This window comes from Calliphora vicina, chromosome 1 (genome assembly GCF_958450345.1).
Source record: "Calliphora vicina chromosome 1, idCalVici1.1, whole genome shotgun sequence".
NCBI classification, from domain to species: Eukaryota; Metazoa; Arthropoda; class Insecta; order Diptera; family Calliphoridae; genus Calliphora; species Calliphora vicina.
Window position 1 is genome coordinate 62,543,575 of NC_088780.1, and position 17,517 is coordinate 62,561,091.

At 30.7% G+C, this 17,517-nt stretch overlaps 1 protein-coding gene across 2 annotated transcripts in view; it reads left to right on the forward strand.

The window, feature by feature from the left end:
- LOC135963046 (calcium/calmodulin-dependent protein kinase kinase 2) overlaps positions 1 to 17,517 on the forward strand; it is a 74,608-nt gene that overhangs the window by 22,756 nt on the left and 34,335 nt on the right. For both annotated transcript variants that reach the window (XM_065514828.1, XM_065514834.1), the window contains one exon: positions 12,644 to 12,831. In XM_065514828.1, the coding sequence (XP_065370900.1) occupies positions 12,644 to 12,831 (188 nt within the window). The remainder of the gene's footprint in view (positions 1 to 12,643; positions 12,832 to 17,517) is intronic.

A 17,517-nucleotide genomic window follows, 5' to 3' on the forward strand; every position in this document is an offset into this window, starting at 1 on the left:
GATTTTCGGCAAGGGTTTTCCTTATCCGACTGTCATGAAATTCTGCATAATAATGGCATTATCTTTTGTGGCCTTTTACACTTTATTTTGCCTTTTACACTTGCTTGTATTTTTTTTTTCAAATAAAAACCTAAAATACCTACATGCAGTAGCAACCAAAAAACACAAGTTCTAGTAAAAAAATTAATAAAAACTCGGTGTCAATCAATTACTACTACTACCACATTCACATTTTAGTAACAGTAGTTGTAGTAGTAGCAATAAATGACAAATCAAAAAGTAGCATAGTAATTTGTTTTGTATTGCTACCCTAAAAGAAAAAATTTTTTAAAGTAGCAGAGTCATTTTTTTCTATTACTTCTTCTACTTTTAAAATTTAGTAGTAATATAAGTAGCAGTTGACGTAGTAGAAGAAGTAGCAGTTAAGTATTAGTAGATGTAGCAGTTAACCCATTTCGCTCCGCTGTTCGATTTTTCGAACAGTAAAAATAACATTTTTCAAAAAAAATTTTATATGTCAAAAAGGTGGAATTTCTGAAAAATTTTGGTATGAATGTTAAGTCTCATCTTTTAGCTAATAAAAAAACTATATCCCGACGTGACCATCCCTCTCCCCCTCGTTGCTAGGGGCAAATTTCTACAAATACATTAAATTAAAAACAGTGTCTAAAAATACACATTTTTTTAAATTAATTTTTAAAAATAGTAAAAAAAAATAAAACTAAAATAATAAACATGAGGAATTATTGCCAACATATGTAACTGTTTCATAAAACATAAAAACCATGATTTACATGCAAATGAGGAACATCACATATGTGGAAACTTAAATTTTGAACTGGCTTTTCTGGGAAAACGAAAAATCGGAAAATTTTTTAGACCAGATATTTGCAATCACGGGGTCATAATTACCCTAAAAAAGTAATTTTTTTTTTAAAAATAAATAAAAATTTTATCTCGGAGCGAAATGGTTTAAGTAGCAGTTGAAGTAGCAATAAAAGCAGCAGATTTTAGACCTATGGTTTCTTGATGAAACTTTCTTAGAATTTTCCGTAGATTGCGTTTCTGCTATACGATTTTTAACTTTTGGATCGTCAATACAAATCGACCCAGCCTAATGCACATAGTTACCATCGTTTTACTCACATATTGTTTCAAAGCGTTGCCGTAATATTTATTTGAAATAAATCGAATTCTAAGAAAACAGATTTACTACTTTTTCCACAAAATGTTACCCCTAAAGAGAAAACTAAAAAATACCCACAAAAATTAATTCTATCATTTAATAATTTACATTGTTAAAACAGTTAAATGTACGAAAATTCATTTATAATTATGTAGAACATAAATATTTCCCATGCAAATTATATGGCAACGCACAGTGGTTTAGAAACTTTTTTTTTGGAAATAATTCGGTATCTCGGGAACTATTGGAGATATTATTACAAAATTTCACATGGTTAGAGCTGAGGTGTTTTTGAGTTGAATTACATTTGTTCAGCTTCCTAGGGGTAATACGGGCCAGTTTGTACCCACTCAAAGTTGGTCACCTCGGGTCTCAAAATTTTTAAAAAAATCCCCAAAAATATGATCCGAATGAGCTGAAATTTAAAATATAAATAGTCCTTGAGAAGATCTACAAAAAATACGCTTACATGTGTAGGTTATCTCCTTCAGTTGAAGAGATATTTAGGTTTATTTATTTTTTTTTTAATTTTGCTCGATTTATTATTTTTTTTTGGATATGGCTGCCCTACGGAGGGTCGAATTTTTTTTCAAAATATCAGCTATATTGGCAATAAAATTCTAAATAAAATAAAATAAACGTGGTAACAGTTATCTCGCCCGTGTAAAAAGTTACACGCATCCAAAGTTGGAACATGTAAAATGGGCCTAATTTTTTACGATTTTTCCTAAAAAAGTCCCTATATTTTTTCTTTTGTAGAAACAAATTTTCTTTGGGACTATATACAATTTTTATATGTTCCGGAAAGAAAACTTAATGCAAAAGCATGTAAAGTAAAATTGGGCTCACTTAAGCGGACACAGTATCCCCCAGACCTATCCAAACTTGGACAATTTAAAAAAAAATATTTAGGTTTCAGTAAAAAATTCTAAAAAGGCAAAGCACCGATCCTCGAAAAAATACAAATTTGTCAAAGCGGGCAAGGTTTGTGGAACTTCTGAGGAGTAAATAAATTATATAAGTATTTGATACTGTTGAAAACATTATGACCTGAGGATTGATATTTTAGTAAAATTAAATAATTTTATAAAATTTTGGGACTTCATTTACCTTAAAAACTAAAAAAACTTTCATATGGTGATTTTCCACGAATAAAAATATAAAATTTGATTTAATGTAAAATTTTAACGGTTAAAGATATCATAACAAAATTGGGAACTAATTTAGATCCAGATGTACTTAAATTAATGACATTATAATTTTTGACATTTTTTATTTTCAAATACCGAAATTCCTAAAACGGGGAAAATGTGTTCCAAAAACTGAGTTTTTTTAGAAAAGTGCCTACTGTGACGCTATTTACCGTGTGATAGTAAAACAACTTTCTAAGTATTTAAACAACATATAGGGTTATACAAATACGGAACTTTTTCGAGGATCGGTGCTTTGCCTTTTTAGAATTTTTTACTGAAACCTAAATATTTTTTTTAAAATTGTCCAAGTTTGGATAGGTCTGAGCCCAATTTTACTTTACATGCTTTTGCATTAAGTTTTCTTTCCGGAACATATAAAAATTGTATATAAGGAGTGAGATCGAAAAATTCTTAACACACGTTTTTCATTACATTTTTTAACCCAAGTATTATTTGAATTTTTTTTTGATCAAGTTACCTTTGAAAAACATGTCAGTTATTATGTGTAATGTCAATTATATTAATTTTTTTGTTAATCTGATTAAAATGAGTGACCAGAAAAAAGTGCGTACTGAAATTATTAAATATTTTCAACAAAACCCAACTTGGTCTTACAAAAAGTTGGCCAAGCATACAAAGGTCTGCCGTCAAACTGTTTCCAATGTTATTAAACAGTACCGGGAGAACTTGTCAGTTAATAGAAAACCTGGTTCAGGTAGAAGGAATGGTCCACATGATGTTTCTAAAGCCAAAAAAATAGAACGCATTTTCAAAAGAGCTCCCAACACATCCGGTAGGAAAGCAGCCCGGTTAGCTCAGTGCTCGGACTATTTGGTACGAAAAGTTAAAGCTAATGCAGGTTTAAAAACATACAAGGCTCAAAAAGTTCCTGACAGGAACGCTACTAAAAATTTAGAGGCCAAAAACAGAGCACGGAAATTGAAGTCAAGTTTTATAAAAAAATATTCTTGCTGCATAATGGATGACGAAACGTATGTTCTGGCAGATTTTTCGCAACTTCCAGGTCAAAAATTTTATGTTGCTGATGCTCGAGGGAATGTTGAAGAAAAGTTTAGGACCCAAAAGCAGACAAAATTTCCCAGAAAGTTCTTGGTATGGCAAGCAATATGCAGTTGCGGCAAAAGAAGCCACTCATTTGTTACAACGGGCTCTATAAATACCGAAATTTACATCAAGGAATGTTTACAAAAAAGGCTGCTTCCATTCATAAGACTTCATAATGTGTCCACTTATTTTTGGCCTGACTTGGCATCCTGTCACTATGGCAAACAAGCCCTTGAGTGGTACAAGAACAATAATGTGGTATTTGTACCAAGAGAGGCAAATCCTCCAAACTGCCCGGAGCTAAGGCCAGTGGAGAGATATTGGGCTCTTGTTAAAAGAGAATTGAAGAGTACAAAAAAGGTGTCCAAAAGTGTGGTAGATTTTAAACGGAGATGGACTACATGTTCGAGCAAAGTGACAGAAAGCACTATAAAAACGTTAATGGAAGGGTTTCCGAAAAAGGTTCAAAATTTCATCACTAGTGATTAAAACTATAAAAATAATTTTTTTTGTAAATTGTAATAATAATTTCAATCAAATAAAAAAAAATTAAAGCTGTAAGTTTAGTGGTTTCTTTTTTATAAACATATATGTATGTTAAGAATTTTTCGATCTCACTCCTTAGTCCCAAAGAAAATTTGTTTCTACAAAAGAAAAAATATAGGGACTTTTTTAGGAAAAATCGTAAAAAATTAGGCCCATTTTACATGTTCCAACTTTGGATGCGTGTAACTTTTTACACGGACGAGATAACTGTTGCCAAGTTTATTTTATTTTATTTAGAATTTTATTGCCAATATAGCTAATATTTTGAAAAAAAAATCGACCCTCCGTAGGGCCGCCATATCTAAAAAACAAAAAAAAATCGAGCAAAATTAAAAAAAAAAAAATAAACCTAAATATCTCTTCAACTGAAGGAGATAACCTACACATGTAAGAGTAGATCTTCTCAAGGACTATTTATATTTTAAATTTCAGTTCATTCGGATCATAAATGAATTTTTGGGGATTTTTTTAAAAATTTTGAGACCCGAGGTGACCAACTTTGAGGGGGCACAAACTGGCCCGTATTACCCCTAGGAAGCTGAACAAATGTAATTCAGCTCAAAAACACCTCAGCTCTAACCATGTGAAATTTTGTAATAATATCTCCAATAGTTCCCGAGATACCGAATTATTTCCAAAAAAAAAAGTTTCTAAACCACTGTGCAACGTATGAAATAAGTTGTTTATGTATTTTATACAAACAAAAACCCGGTCATTCTGTTATCAACACGAACATCTGAAACGAATAAAAACGAATTATTATTTTAAACCCATGGTAGGCGTTCATATTGTTCAGGTTACGATGATTTTCGTCAAACAACCCGAATGTGAACAAAAGAGCGTAATAGAGCATAAAAACACACACATTTCATTCAGTTGCTTGATGTTGTAGATATTTTATTTTTTACCCAAAAAAGCACACAAATTAAATGCCTCTTTTTGCCTACCAATGTTTTAAATACTTTCAAAACAACAACAATACACAGTGTTTATTTATTGTATTTTTGGTATTATAGCTGAAGATTTTCTTTTTTGACTTCTTCTATTGCTACCTCAACTGCTACTTCAATTACTACTTAACTGCTACTTCTTTTACTACATCAACTGCTACTATAAACCTTACTGATACTTCTAAATAATATTAATCAAAACTCTATGTAGAGCAGTAGCAATGATTTGTATTTTAATGCTACTACTCCATTTAAAATTTTTGCTTTATTACTACTGCTCTGTTTAGAGTTTTATTTTTTGAAGGTAGCAGCAGTATTAGAAAAAACAAGAAAACGAAAATAGATAAATGCTACCGCTACTGAACATTTTTTGAAGCATTAGTTTTTGCAATAGTTAAAAAACTTTTGTTAAAGTAGCTTTTTAAACACTGGTTTCACTTCCAATTTTATCAAATGGTTAGAAATGCAGCACTGTTTAAACAGCTGTTCTTGATATTCTTTTGAAAATAACTATGTTAAAAAAATTGTTCGTTTGTGTTAATGAAATAATTTTGTTATTTGTATAAATACTAGGGTATTCGAATTATTCGATTTTTCTCTTGTTCGAATAAAACGAATAATTCGAATAAGAGATTTTAACTTGTTCGAATAATTCGATCACTCGTTTAAAATTAATCGAATTATTCGAATAATTTAATTTTTTTTAAAAAAGTAAAGAATGAAGTTTTGATGTAGGTTTTTTAATATTATATTGTTAAAGAAAAACAAAAAATAACGTTAAGGTTAATTCAAGTATTGATAATGTTAAAAAACATTCGAAAATAAAGTCCATCATTAAATTTTCAACAGAAATATTCTGATCAGATTTCCTCCAGAACAATCTACAAATGAATTGACTAGCAAACACTTTAGATTCCTTTTTGGAGCTATGTTTTAAACAATTTGAACTAGTTGGACATGATCCTGAATTCAAATATAATATAGAACTTTAAGAACTTTTTTATATCTTTCATTAATTCGGGGTTTAAATTGAGTAACTAATTCTTTAGTAAAATAATTATTCACTATTTCTAAATTATTTATGTATAACAAATTGTATTATACATCAAGCTCTATTAACGTTGCCGAATCTTTGCTTAATAAAGTGGTCCTGGGGAATTACACAATAAAGGGAATCTGTCCAAAGTTTGATATCATTGTCAGTGAAAGTGGCTAATTTGAAGTCAGTATTTACAAATACGCAAAAAGTTTATTACCAAGATGTTCAACGATGTTCAAAGTCATGTATAAGACGAACTCCATGCTTTTCTTGCAACAAAACGTTAGTTTGCAATTTTTGTGTTTATCATTCGATTTATTGAGAATTTTTCAACACTTACGTACGCGGTTAATAACATCATTTATATACATATATTTTAAGATCATGGCCTTCATCTATATGAATGTAATCATTATAAATGTCATCCTCAATATCACTTTCGACGACTGTTTCAAAATCACATTCAACTCCACTTTAGTCTAAGTTAATATTTTAATTATTAATTTCGATTCTTCTAATATTTCGCCAGCTAAATAACAAATATTTTATTCCGTAACTTTTATTTTCATTGGTTCAAGTCCTAAGTTAAAAATGTTGAATGATTTGTTTTTAGAATTGTAATTTCTTGCAGTAATATTTATATATTTATAGTGAAATAGTGATCGAAAGTCGAAATAAAAATTTTTTAATATTTTTTTTCCGAAATCAAAAACTTTTTTGACTTTTAAAAAAAAAAAATGAAATTATCTTAAAGGAATGGATCGGTACCGTGAAATAGCTCCCAAATGAAATAACTCCCAATGAAATAACTCCCTATGAAATAATTCCCATCAAAAATGAAATAATTCCAAAACTTGAAAAATGAAATAACTATCAAAGGGTAAAATGAAATTACTCCCAATAATCGGCGGTTTCGTAATTTTAAAAATATTACTCCCAAAAAAGCGAAATAACTCCCAATAGAAATGAAATAATTCCCAATCCGAAGCAATTTATTTATATAATCTTAGAAAGGGAACTTCAAAACTGAAATTATTCTTAGCTTACCAAACATTTTTTGCATTGTGGGCCTATGTTGTAGCGCAGAGTTTTACTCCTCTGGGATGTGTCAAAAACTGTCTTCACTCAGAAAATTTGTTTTGCAGAAAAAGGTTTTCTCCTCCGGGGTGTATCAAAATCTGGCTTCGCTCAGAAAAGATTTCTTTCATTGCAGAAAGGTTTTATGATATTTCAGAATGCTGATTTTCATTTCGCACCAGATTAAGAAATCGTTGCAAGCTATATAACATTCTTAGAAAAAAAAATATCAGTATATTTGAGAACCAGGTTTAAAGGACTATAACAGGAAAATGGATAGGCCCATAAATATAAGATATACATTTAATAAAAGCCTATATCAATGTTTATCTATGTTTTGAAGTATGAATTTCTATATGGTAAAACCATTGAGAAAACAGTAAAATATTAAAAAAAATTAACGAAAATATGATTCAAAATTTGTTGAACTTCTGGCGCTTCTGTCGAGAAAACGAAATGTCCAATTGAAAAACCCATTTGTATTGGAGGAGAGCAGATTGTCAGCTTCCGAAAAAACTTAGTTTTTCCAAATTCTGAGATACCGATTTTCATAATTTTGTCCACCTAGATTTTGATTTGGAACCACACGCAATACAGTGAAAAAACTCCTAATTTCCAAAATAAAATGAAATAAAACCCAACAAAAATTTCATTGGGAGTTATTGCATTATGAAATAACTCCCAACAAAAAATTATGAAATGAAATAAGTCCTAAGTTGTATGAAAAATTTGTTGGGTGTTATTTCATTTGGGAGTTATTTCACGGTACCGAATGGATCTAAATCTAAAAATTTTAAAAAAGGGCACATTTGAAAAAAAAGTTCGATTTTGCAAAAAAAAAAAATTAAAAAATTTTATGTTTTGAGTTACACAATATTTATTTTGATAGATATCCCACTCGCATCCCACTAAAAATATTAAATTTTTTTATTTTTTTAAAAAAAAAAATTTTCAAAAGATTGAAGAAAGAGCTAAACTATTTGGGACATATTATACTAAGAACAATAGGTAATAAGTTACAAGGATAAGAAAAAACACCTGCTTGGTCAAAATGTAAAATTTTGACATCCTCTCATAGAGTTTTCGACCAATCTTGTTGAAAAAATGTGTCTGAGTTACTATCCAATAGAACTAACCTTGGAGCAAATTCCATCCCGATCGGAAGATATCGATTTCAAAAGTTTGTTCACTTGACATGAAAATAGTTTTATAAATAGCATGTTCAAGTAATTCGAACACCAATCCATCACAATATCAGCTAACTACGCATCATGGTAACGAAATAGATCCTTCAAAGTTTTGCGTATTATTATAAGAATAATGTTTCAGACAAAGATTGAATAATCTCGCAATTTTAGTTATATAGATACTCAAACACTTGTATAGAAGTGTTTTCGAGTTCAAGTTTTGAAGTTGGACCTCATGGGGCTACCAGGAGCGCGACCATGGGTCTTCAAAGTAGGACACCTCGGGTATGTTACATTTTTAAAACGATCCTATTTCTTACATGTACCGATTTCATATATAGAATCTCCACGTCGCACTATAGGTTAAACGGCTACCAAAACTGTTCTTAAGTCCAATTTTTCAAATGCAAATATTGCACTTTTTTTAATGCCATTTTGTAACCAATACTCCAAATTAACTAAGTCAGCTTTCTGTTTTTGGTAAATATTAAATTCTGTTTGACAACACGCAGTCAAATACATTGCATTGTAATCACTTAATAAATTTTGTTGAAAAGCCTGTATTACTTTCAAACTTTCAATTGCATGTTTAAATAATTTCGCGAGTTATAAAGAAGAAAGTGAAAATGGATAACAATAAATTAAGAAAGTAAGTAAGGTTTTTTGTTAAAAAATGTGATAAAATTGTTTAACTTGGTTGAAATAAATCCACTTTTTTAACATAACCATAAAAGTGCTGCGACTGTTTTCAAAATGTAACTTCGTGGAAGCTTTTAAAATGTCGGCAACGTTCGGCAGATTAAATGCAATCAGAAATGAATATATTGAAATGTTATAAACCAATTTTCATTTACATTTAATAGCCATTTTTAGCCGTTTTCGAATAATACTATATTTTTTAGGTTATTATATATTTTCAGATGAAGTGGAGAAGCGTTTGTGCAGATGTTTCTAATGTCCAAGAATATTAGTCTAAGACCCACCTTTATATGGTACATATAATTTTTTTCGGCCCAAGGACGAAGCCTATTTATATTGGCTGAAATCGGTCCATTATATAACCTAGCCCGTAATTGCACTTTATCGGTCATAAATGTTTAATTTATATAGGTATCTACACAAAATTTGCTCCAAATAAGTTTTATATATACGGAATTCATGTCACCTAATTTTATGATGATCGGTCCTTAATTAGTCATAGATCCCGCTTCCGAAAATCACTTTAACGTGCATAAATCTATTAAAATTTTTGGTATACACATAAAATTCAACAGAAAATTCAAGTCCCATAAAGAAATTAATCACTCGACCTAATTTGACCCACTTCCGAAAATCACTCACGAATATAAATTATTGAAATTTTAAAAGCAAATGAGACTCTTACCAAAGTTTCGTTGCAATCTATTTTACTGCATATTGCTGAAAAAATGTTTGAGATGCAAAAAGACGCTGTAATATTACAGCAAAAACTTCGCTTACAAAGGCTACAATGTCTTTTTAATAATGTCTTTTTTAATAACTTACTTTTTAAGTAGTAAAGTCTAAAAAAACAAAATAAACAAACAAAACAAAAAAACTGTTACTTTTTTTCAATTTGCCCATTTTTTTTATTGCATGTTTATTTTTAGAAAAACAGAAAAGAATATTGCATTACTGTGTGAAAACCATTATTTGATGTACAATGAAATAACTAAGCAGTGGTGTAGTGAGCACAACGGCAGACTACCAAACAGAAGGTTGCAGGTTCAAATCGGGTCTGCGACTTATTTTTTTTATTTTTATTTTTTTGTGTAAATAAAAATTCTATAAATAACTCTACTAACAAAACAACTTATTTCCGGCCAAAATATAAAGGATTACTTTTGGGACATCGCGAACAAAAATAATGACTTCTTACAGTAGAAAAATAAGTAGTTGAATCGTCAAATTCCCCTTATTTTTCGGCTTATTTGTAAGAAAAGTTTTTGCTGGGATGTAAGCGGAGAAGACAGATTTTTTAAGCTCCGAATTAATATTAAGCTGTACCTCAAATCCATTAATTTCCACATCATTTTTATATAGGCGCTTACAAAAGCGGAAAAGTTCCACGCTTCCACCTAAAGTAATTCAACTATTATGTTGCAGTGAACCCATGGAAGAATTTCACTATACCCACCAAGACGATGATATTAATGAAAGCTAAGAGGACCTTTTTGATTTAAATTTACAATATGAATTAGATTTAAGCAATTACTAAAAGTTTTAGTATAATTAAAATAAATTAATGTATTAATTTTGCATTAATGATTGCAAAAGGGTTAATTTTTGGTCGTTAGTGGGTTAAATTCCATTTTTTTAATAGAATTATTCTTACTTATGAAATTCTTTAAAGTTTTGGTTTGAATACCATGATTTTGTAGTCGTTATAAATTTTGCACAGAAAAAGTTGTCATTTAACCTATAATGCGTCGCACAGTGTTTTGATTTCATATAACGATTGGCCAAAAATAGAAGGAGTTGTCGTACAGATACAAAATTTGACACACTTACTTGACCTGATAAAAGACAAATCCAAAGTTTGAAAAAAATCGGAGCAAGGATTCGTGTCCTTCTCATATATCCTGAAAATTAAAAATACTAAAAAATTTTAAAGAATGAATTAAAATCTTGTACAATAATTTTCTAGAACATTTTTAACGTTTTGACCAAATTTGGTTGAATTTGGAGTAAGGATTCGTGTCCATTCCATATATCCTGAAAATTAAAAATACTATCAAATTTAAAAAAGGAAATCAAAATTTTGCACAATATATTTTCTGGAACATTTTTAACGTTTTGAACAAATTCGGAGGATCAAAAATGTCCTTTTTCAAAAATGAAAAAAAAAATTACAAAAACTTAAATTTTCATAACGTAGTTTTGTAATTGAAACACTTATAACATTCCCAATATGTCAATAAAATATTGTTTCCGAATGGGAGGAAGGACATACCCATACTTATTATTTACATAAATGGATTAACCTCCATAAAAATAAGGTTTTTTTACGTTAATATTATCCGGAATAAATTTTTTTTTAGCTTTTAAAATTAATTAATAAGACTTCATGAATAGAACTCACTACTTTTCACATCATATTATATTGCCTATCAGAGAGATCTATGTCTATATAGAGCTAATGCTTATTCCACCGATAACTTGTTAACTGTTTGTGCATCAGATCTTTTTTGTGCTACTTTATATATAGTCTTCTTTTCACTCGCCTTCTTTTCATGCGCTGTGATGCTTCTTCATAACTTAATTTGGGTCGACCTGTTTGTTTGTAATTGGAACCTATACCAAACGCCTACTCAAACTAGATTTGTACAAGTTAAATTAAAATAACTCACAGCACAAGCTTCTTCATTAAATAAGTCAGTATCTAGCCAATCACTCGACTCAGCTTCAAATCAGCTTCTTGTACGCGAGTGTTTCTTCCAATATTTGTTGAAAAATGTAAATATATTTTCTGCTCCTCAGAATACAAAACATAATTCCCTTTAGAAACAATTTGCATATATTGTTTAATTCATCACAGTACTTGTTTTATTTTGTTTTACCTTTACACAGAAGTCGGAAATATCACGAAACTGAAGGGATGTTGACACTAAAAAACATTTACCAAAAAAATTGGGGCAAGTAGGGGCAGCTGAATTTTATATATGTCATAATACATACTTGTGGCAATAACATAGAAATTCATAAAAAAGCATGTTGCCTACATAATAACATTTTTATGAATGTAAATAACAGTGCTAGGTAAATTCTCAGCGAGTTGTTAAGTTTTCCCTAATTTATTTGACACGTAAAAAACATAAGGTAGACATATTATATATCAATGGATAGAGGATTTTGTCTACTTTTCAAAAATTTTCAAATGCGAATATCTCCTAGCTATAAGAGATAATTGATAGCTACGAGGAGGTTTTATGTAGTGCTCGACGAGGAGATTCTGTATGTGTAATTTTTTTTTTTAATTCGGAACACAAACGAAGAAATAGGATCATTTTAAAAATTGAACATACCCGAGGTGTCTTACTTTGGTCCCGCTCCTGGTGGGGTCATGAGGTCCAAATTCAAAACTTAAACTCGACTACACTTCCTCTTTGCGCATGTGAAATTTCATTCAAATCGGCGTAAGGGTTTAGAAGTTACAGATATATTTCCCTCTTTTTTTTATTCTCATACCACTGTGCATCGTTTAATCGACTCAGAAAGTGATTCTAAGTCTACCGATCGACTTAGAATCACTTTCGACTAATATTTTTGGGCGTTACAAACATCTGCACAAACGCATAATTCCCTCACCACTATGGTGGTGTAGGGTATAATTAAGAAGCAAACGTTTTGAATAACTATGTATGTACCTGTTCTATTTTCAGTACATTACCAGCGAATCATTCATGCCGATATAAAGCCGGGAAATTTGTTATTAACCGAATGTGGTCGAGTGAAAATAGCCGATTTAGGTGTTTGCAATGAATTCATTGGAGAGGATGCTACAATGACTAATGGTTCAACAGCTGGTACACCAGCATTTAGAGCTCCAGAATCATTAAACGTGGGACAGGTAAAAATCTACTACAATATTTATCCATTGTATACACACATCCACACATATTTTTTTAACTTTGCACATCCATCCATACATACGTAAATATACATTTTAAAAATGCAATGTTATTTTTACTTTCCACTAACAAAATATACAGAATACAAAATACATATGTGAATACCGCTACTGTGTTGAAAAAGTGATGCAATGTTTATAAGGATTTTAGAAAACTGTCAATAGATTTTCTGAACATTTTAGAAATTTAAAACAGTTTTTTGTTTCATACATAGAGTTGTCAAATATTCGACATATTCAAAAAACCGGTTTTCGAATAATTCGAAAAAGCACAATTTTTAAAAACCGGTTTTTACCTAAATTCGGTTTCTGATAGAAAAAACCGGATCGAATAACCGGTTTTTAGCCTTTTTTGTCAATTTAAGAATTTAGGTATAAATTAAGCTTAATTTTTTTTATATTAATTTAACATATAATTTAAATTTACACATTAACTGTTAAAATTTCATTGTATAAAAGATTTAATTCAATATTTTTGAAAAGTTATCCAAATAATTAAAATCTAGTTTTAAGTAGCTAGTTCTTGCAATATTAGTTCTTTTGTATGGATTTTGAACTTCTTTTAATGTTAAACTGAACTGAGGTTCAATATATGATTTGAACTTTCATTTAGTTCTGACCAAAAAGTCTATTAATTAAAAAATGTTACTACATACTGTATAACATGGTGAATTTAGGTGACGTTAAAAAGCCAGATTATTTCAGAATTATTGGGTCGCTAGTCTGTTCCAGAAATGCTGTTTTTTTTACAGTGGGTCAAAGTTTTAATTTTTTGATCGAAAGTAGCATTATACTAACTGAAAAAATGTTGTAAGTTAATATCTGAAAGAATTCTTATTCTCAGAGTTATATTGTAGAATTTTATTAGGGGTCCTTTCTACAAAAAATGATCTACTAAACATGCCCTTTCAGAATTATAGGGTGGCTAGTCTTTTTCAAAAATGCTGTTGGACAGAGTTATTAAAAGTAATCATATAAAATCTAAAAATAACCTTTAACTGTCGAGGTGAAATTTTGTGACATAGTTAATGTCGTGGTGGTAAATTTTACCCCTCTTAATTTTACTAACAAAAATTTAGTAAAAAATATTTTTTTATAATTATTTGCTTAGAAGATAAAGGTTTTAAGACAAAAAATGTGATAAACATTAGAAATCTCGAAAAAAAACACCAACCACTCTTCCGTGTTGAACTTGAACCCGGTGTCTTAAATCTGAAAAAAAATGAAACACATCCCATATATAACCTGAAGTATTTATTTCATCGTAAAATTACGGTAGAAGAGCCACATAAACGATGATATGGACATACCAAGGCATATTGCAAATTGCCACCCGTATGTGTTATTTGTGGAGAGTTGCATAACACATCCCAATGTAACAAATCCAAGGATGATCCTAAAATGAAAAAATGCAGCAATTGCGGAGGTAACCACACAGCGAACTACAGGGGTTGTCCTGCCTACTCAATTGTTAAAAAATCACAAAGCCATGAACCGAAGATTTTCCCCGCTCAGCTATTAAATAACATCAATTTAAACTACCCCCCGTTACAACAGACATATGACAACAAAGAAACATATGCAAATGTACTAAGAAACAACCAAACTCAGACGCAAATCCGTCAACCACAAAACCAAAATATGAACCCAGAGGTAAGAGAGCAAACGCCAATTTTCAATTTTACCAGACTAGAATCTACAATAGAAACTCTTGTGCAATAGGTAAATAACTTTACAAACTCAATGAGTAACATGATGCAAGAAATGCTTAAGATGCAATCAATGTTATTGCAGGCCATGAACTGCCTAAGAATATGTTTTTGGAACGCTAACGGCATTCGCCAACATAAAAACGAACTCGAGTATTTTCTTAAAAGTCATGAAGTTGATATAATGTTAGTTTCGGAAACCCATTTGACGTCTAGAAGTTTATTTAAGATAAATGGATATGTTTTTTATAGCACAAATGATCGAAGAGATAGAGCATGTGGAGGCTCTGGAATTTTAATTAAAACCCGTATCAAACACCATTCAATGTGTGATATTTGTGAAGATTATCTTCAAGCTACGACAATCTGTTTGGATGAATGCTACAGAAACCTATTAATTTCGTCGATATGTTCTCCTCCAAGGTTTTCAATTACTGAAAACAAATCTGAACATTTTTACGAATCACTAGGACCCCGATTCCTGTCAGGTGGAGATTATAATGCTAAGCATACTCATTGGGGATTAAGACTTGTAACCCCGAAAGGTCGAGCTTTGTTTAATACAATTTCTAAATTGAATTTGAATGTGCTGTCGAGCGGAGAACCAACATACTGGCCTACTGACCCAAGCAAAATACCCGATGTCATTGATTTTGCAGTCAAAAAATTTACCAATGGAACTAATGCAGGTTAAATCTTCATTAGAATTATCCTCGGATCACTCACCCACCTTCGTTACTCTATTGAACGCCCTAGAAATAGTATCCCCGACTGGTCACTCTGCAATATCAAGCACGAAAATAAATTGGTTGAAATATAGAAAATATATTAGCACACACTGTACAGAAAATATATCGCTAAGAACACCAGAAGATATCGATATCTCACTCAAAAATTTTGAACAAAACTTAAAACTTGCTGTTGAACACGCCACTCAAATAACCCAACAAATAAGATACAATAGACTCTATTCTGCAGACATTGAACAGTTATTAGCTGAAAAAAGAAGAGTTCGGCGGGAGTGGCAACTCTACTGATCCCCTCAACTTAAAACGGAGCTTAGAAAATGTCGCAAACGCCTCAGTATGCTTCTTCACAAACGCAAAACTGACTCAATTAATAAATATCTGGAGAACTTAGATGGCACCCAGTACTCAAATTACTCTCTATGGCGAGCTACAAAAAACGACCTGTTATGAGCAGACCTCCTCTACGAAATTCTAGTGGAGGCTGGGCTAGAAACGATACTGAAAAAGGAAACCTGTTTGTTAGTCATCTAAAGAATGTATTTTCCCCAAACGAGTCAAACGAAATAATAGAGTTACCATCTATTTTACCTCATATTACAGCAGCTGAACCACTTCGTTTTGAGATTTCAGAGATTGACAAGGCTATTGTTGATTTAAACTCCAAAAAATCACCCAAATTGCATTAAGAATAATCCTATTTATTTTTAATGCTATATTACGCCTTGAATATTATCCACCAGAATGGAAGGTTTCTTTAGTTACAATGATACCTAAGCCGGGAAAAGATCACAGTAAAGTAGAATCATATAGACCCATTATCCTATTGTCAAATATATTAAAGCTATTCGAAAAACTGTTAATGCACAAGTTAAAGCCGATAGTGAAATCATCAATTCGGATTTCGAGAAAAACATAACACCATAGAACAAACTCACAGGTTGGTAGAAATCATATCCAAGACATTTGAAGAAAAAAATATTGTTCTGCACTCTTCATCGACGTTTCGCAAGCCTTCGACAAAGTATGGCATGAAGGATTATCAATAAAAATAAAACAATATTTACCAGTGAACACACACAAGTTTCTAGAAAGTTATTTAAGTCATCGAAAGTTCGTTCTCAAAGAGGGAGACTTTATATGTTCATCACAGCCTATTGAAGCAGGCGTATACTGGTTCCCTTCCTATATTTGCTTTATACTTGTGATATGCCTACAAACAGTCGAACCCACATATCAACTTTTGCTGATGACACAGCTATACTAGCCATTCATGAAAACCCCCAAGAAGCATCTGTACTTTTACAAGACCATATACTCGACATAGAAAGGTGGTTAAAACAATGGAGAATAAAAGTAAACGAGCAAAAATGTATACATCTTACATTCACATTGCGTAGAGAATCGTACCCTCCAATCATAATAAATAATAATATAATACCTCAACAAACTGAAGTTAAATATCTAGGTCTGCATCTAGACCGACGTCTTACCTGGAAAAACCAAATAGATACGAAATTGACTCAAATGAAGTTAAAATTACTACAAATTTACTGGCTAATTGGTAAAAACTCGAGATTGAGTTTAGATTGCAAACTTTTGCTGTACAGCTCAATAATAAAACCCATATGGTGCTATGGAATTCAATTATGGGGCACAGCCTCAGCTTCTAATATTGAAAAAATTCAAAGAATTCAAAATAAAATATTACGAATGATAACATCAGCGCCTTGGTATGTGAGAAATATTAACATTCATAAGGACCTAGGTGTCTCCATGGTGAAAAATGAAATAAAAAAACAAGCGGAGTCCTATTTGAAATAGTTAGAAGTTCACCCAAACCCACTTGCACAAACATTAATGAGAAGCTACATCCGACTAAGAAGAAGGAATCTAACAGACCTGCGCTGATCTATAAATTAAACATAATTTTTCGTCCAACTGTGGTGGGACGTAAATTAAAATTAATATTTAGATTTAAGATTTGAAGAAATTATTGATAGTTCACATTATTTTGTGAAGATACAATAAATAAAATATAAAAAAAAATAATTATTTGCTTTTTAAAAATAATCTACCACATTTTTAAATACAATAAATAAAGAAAACAAGAAATATTTTTATTTGTTTTAAAAAAATAGGTACTTTACTTTAGAATAACAAAAACGTTA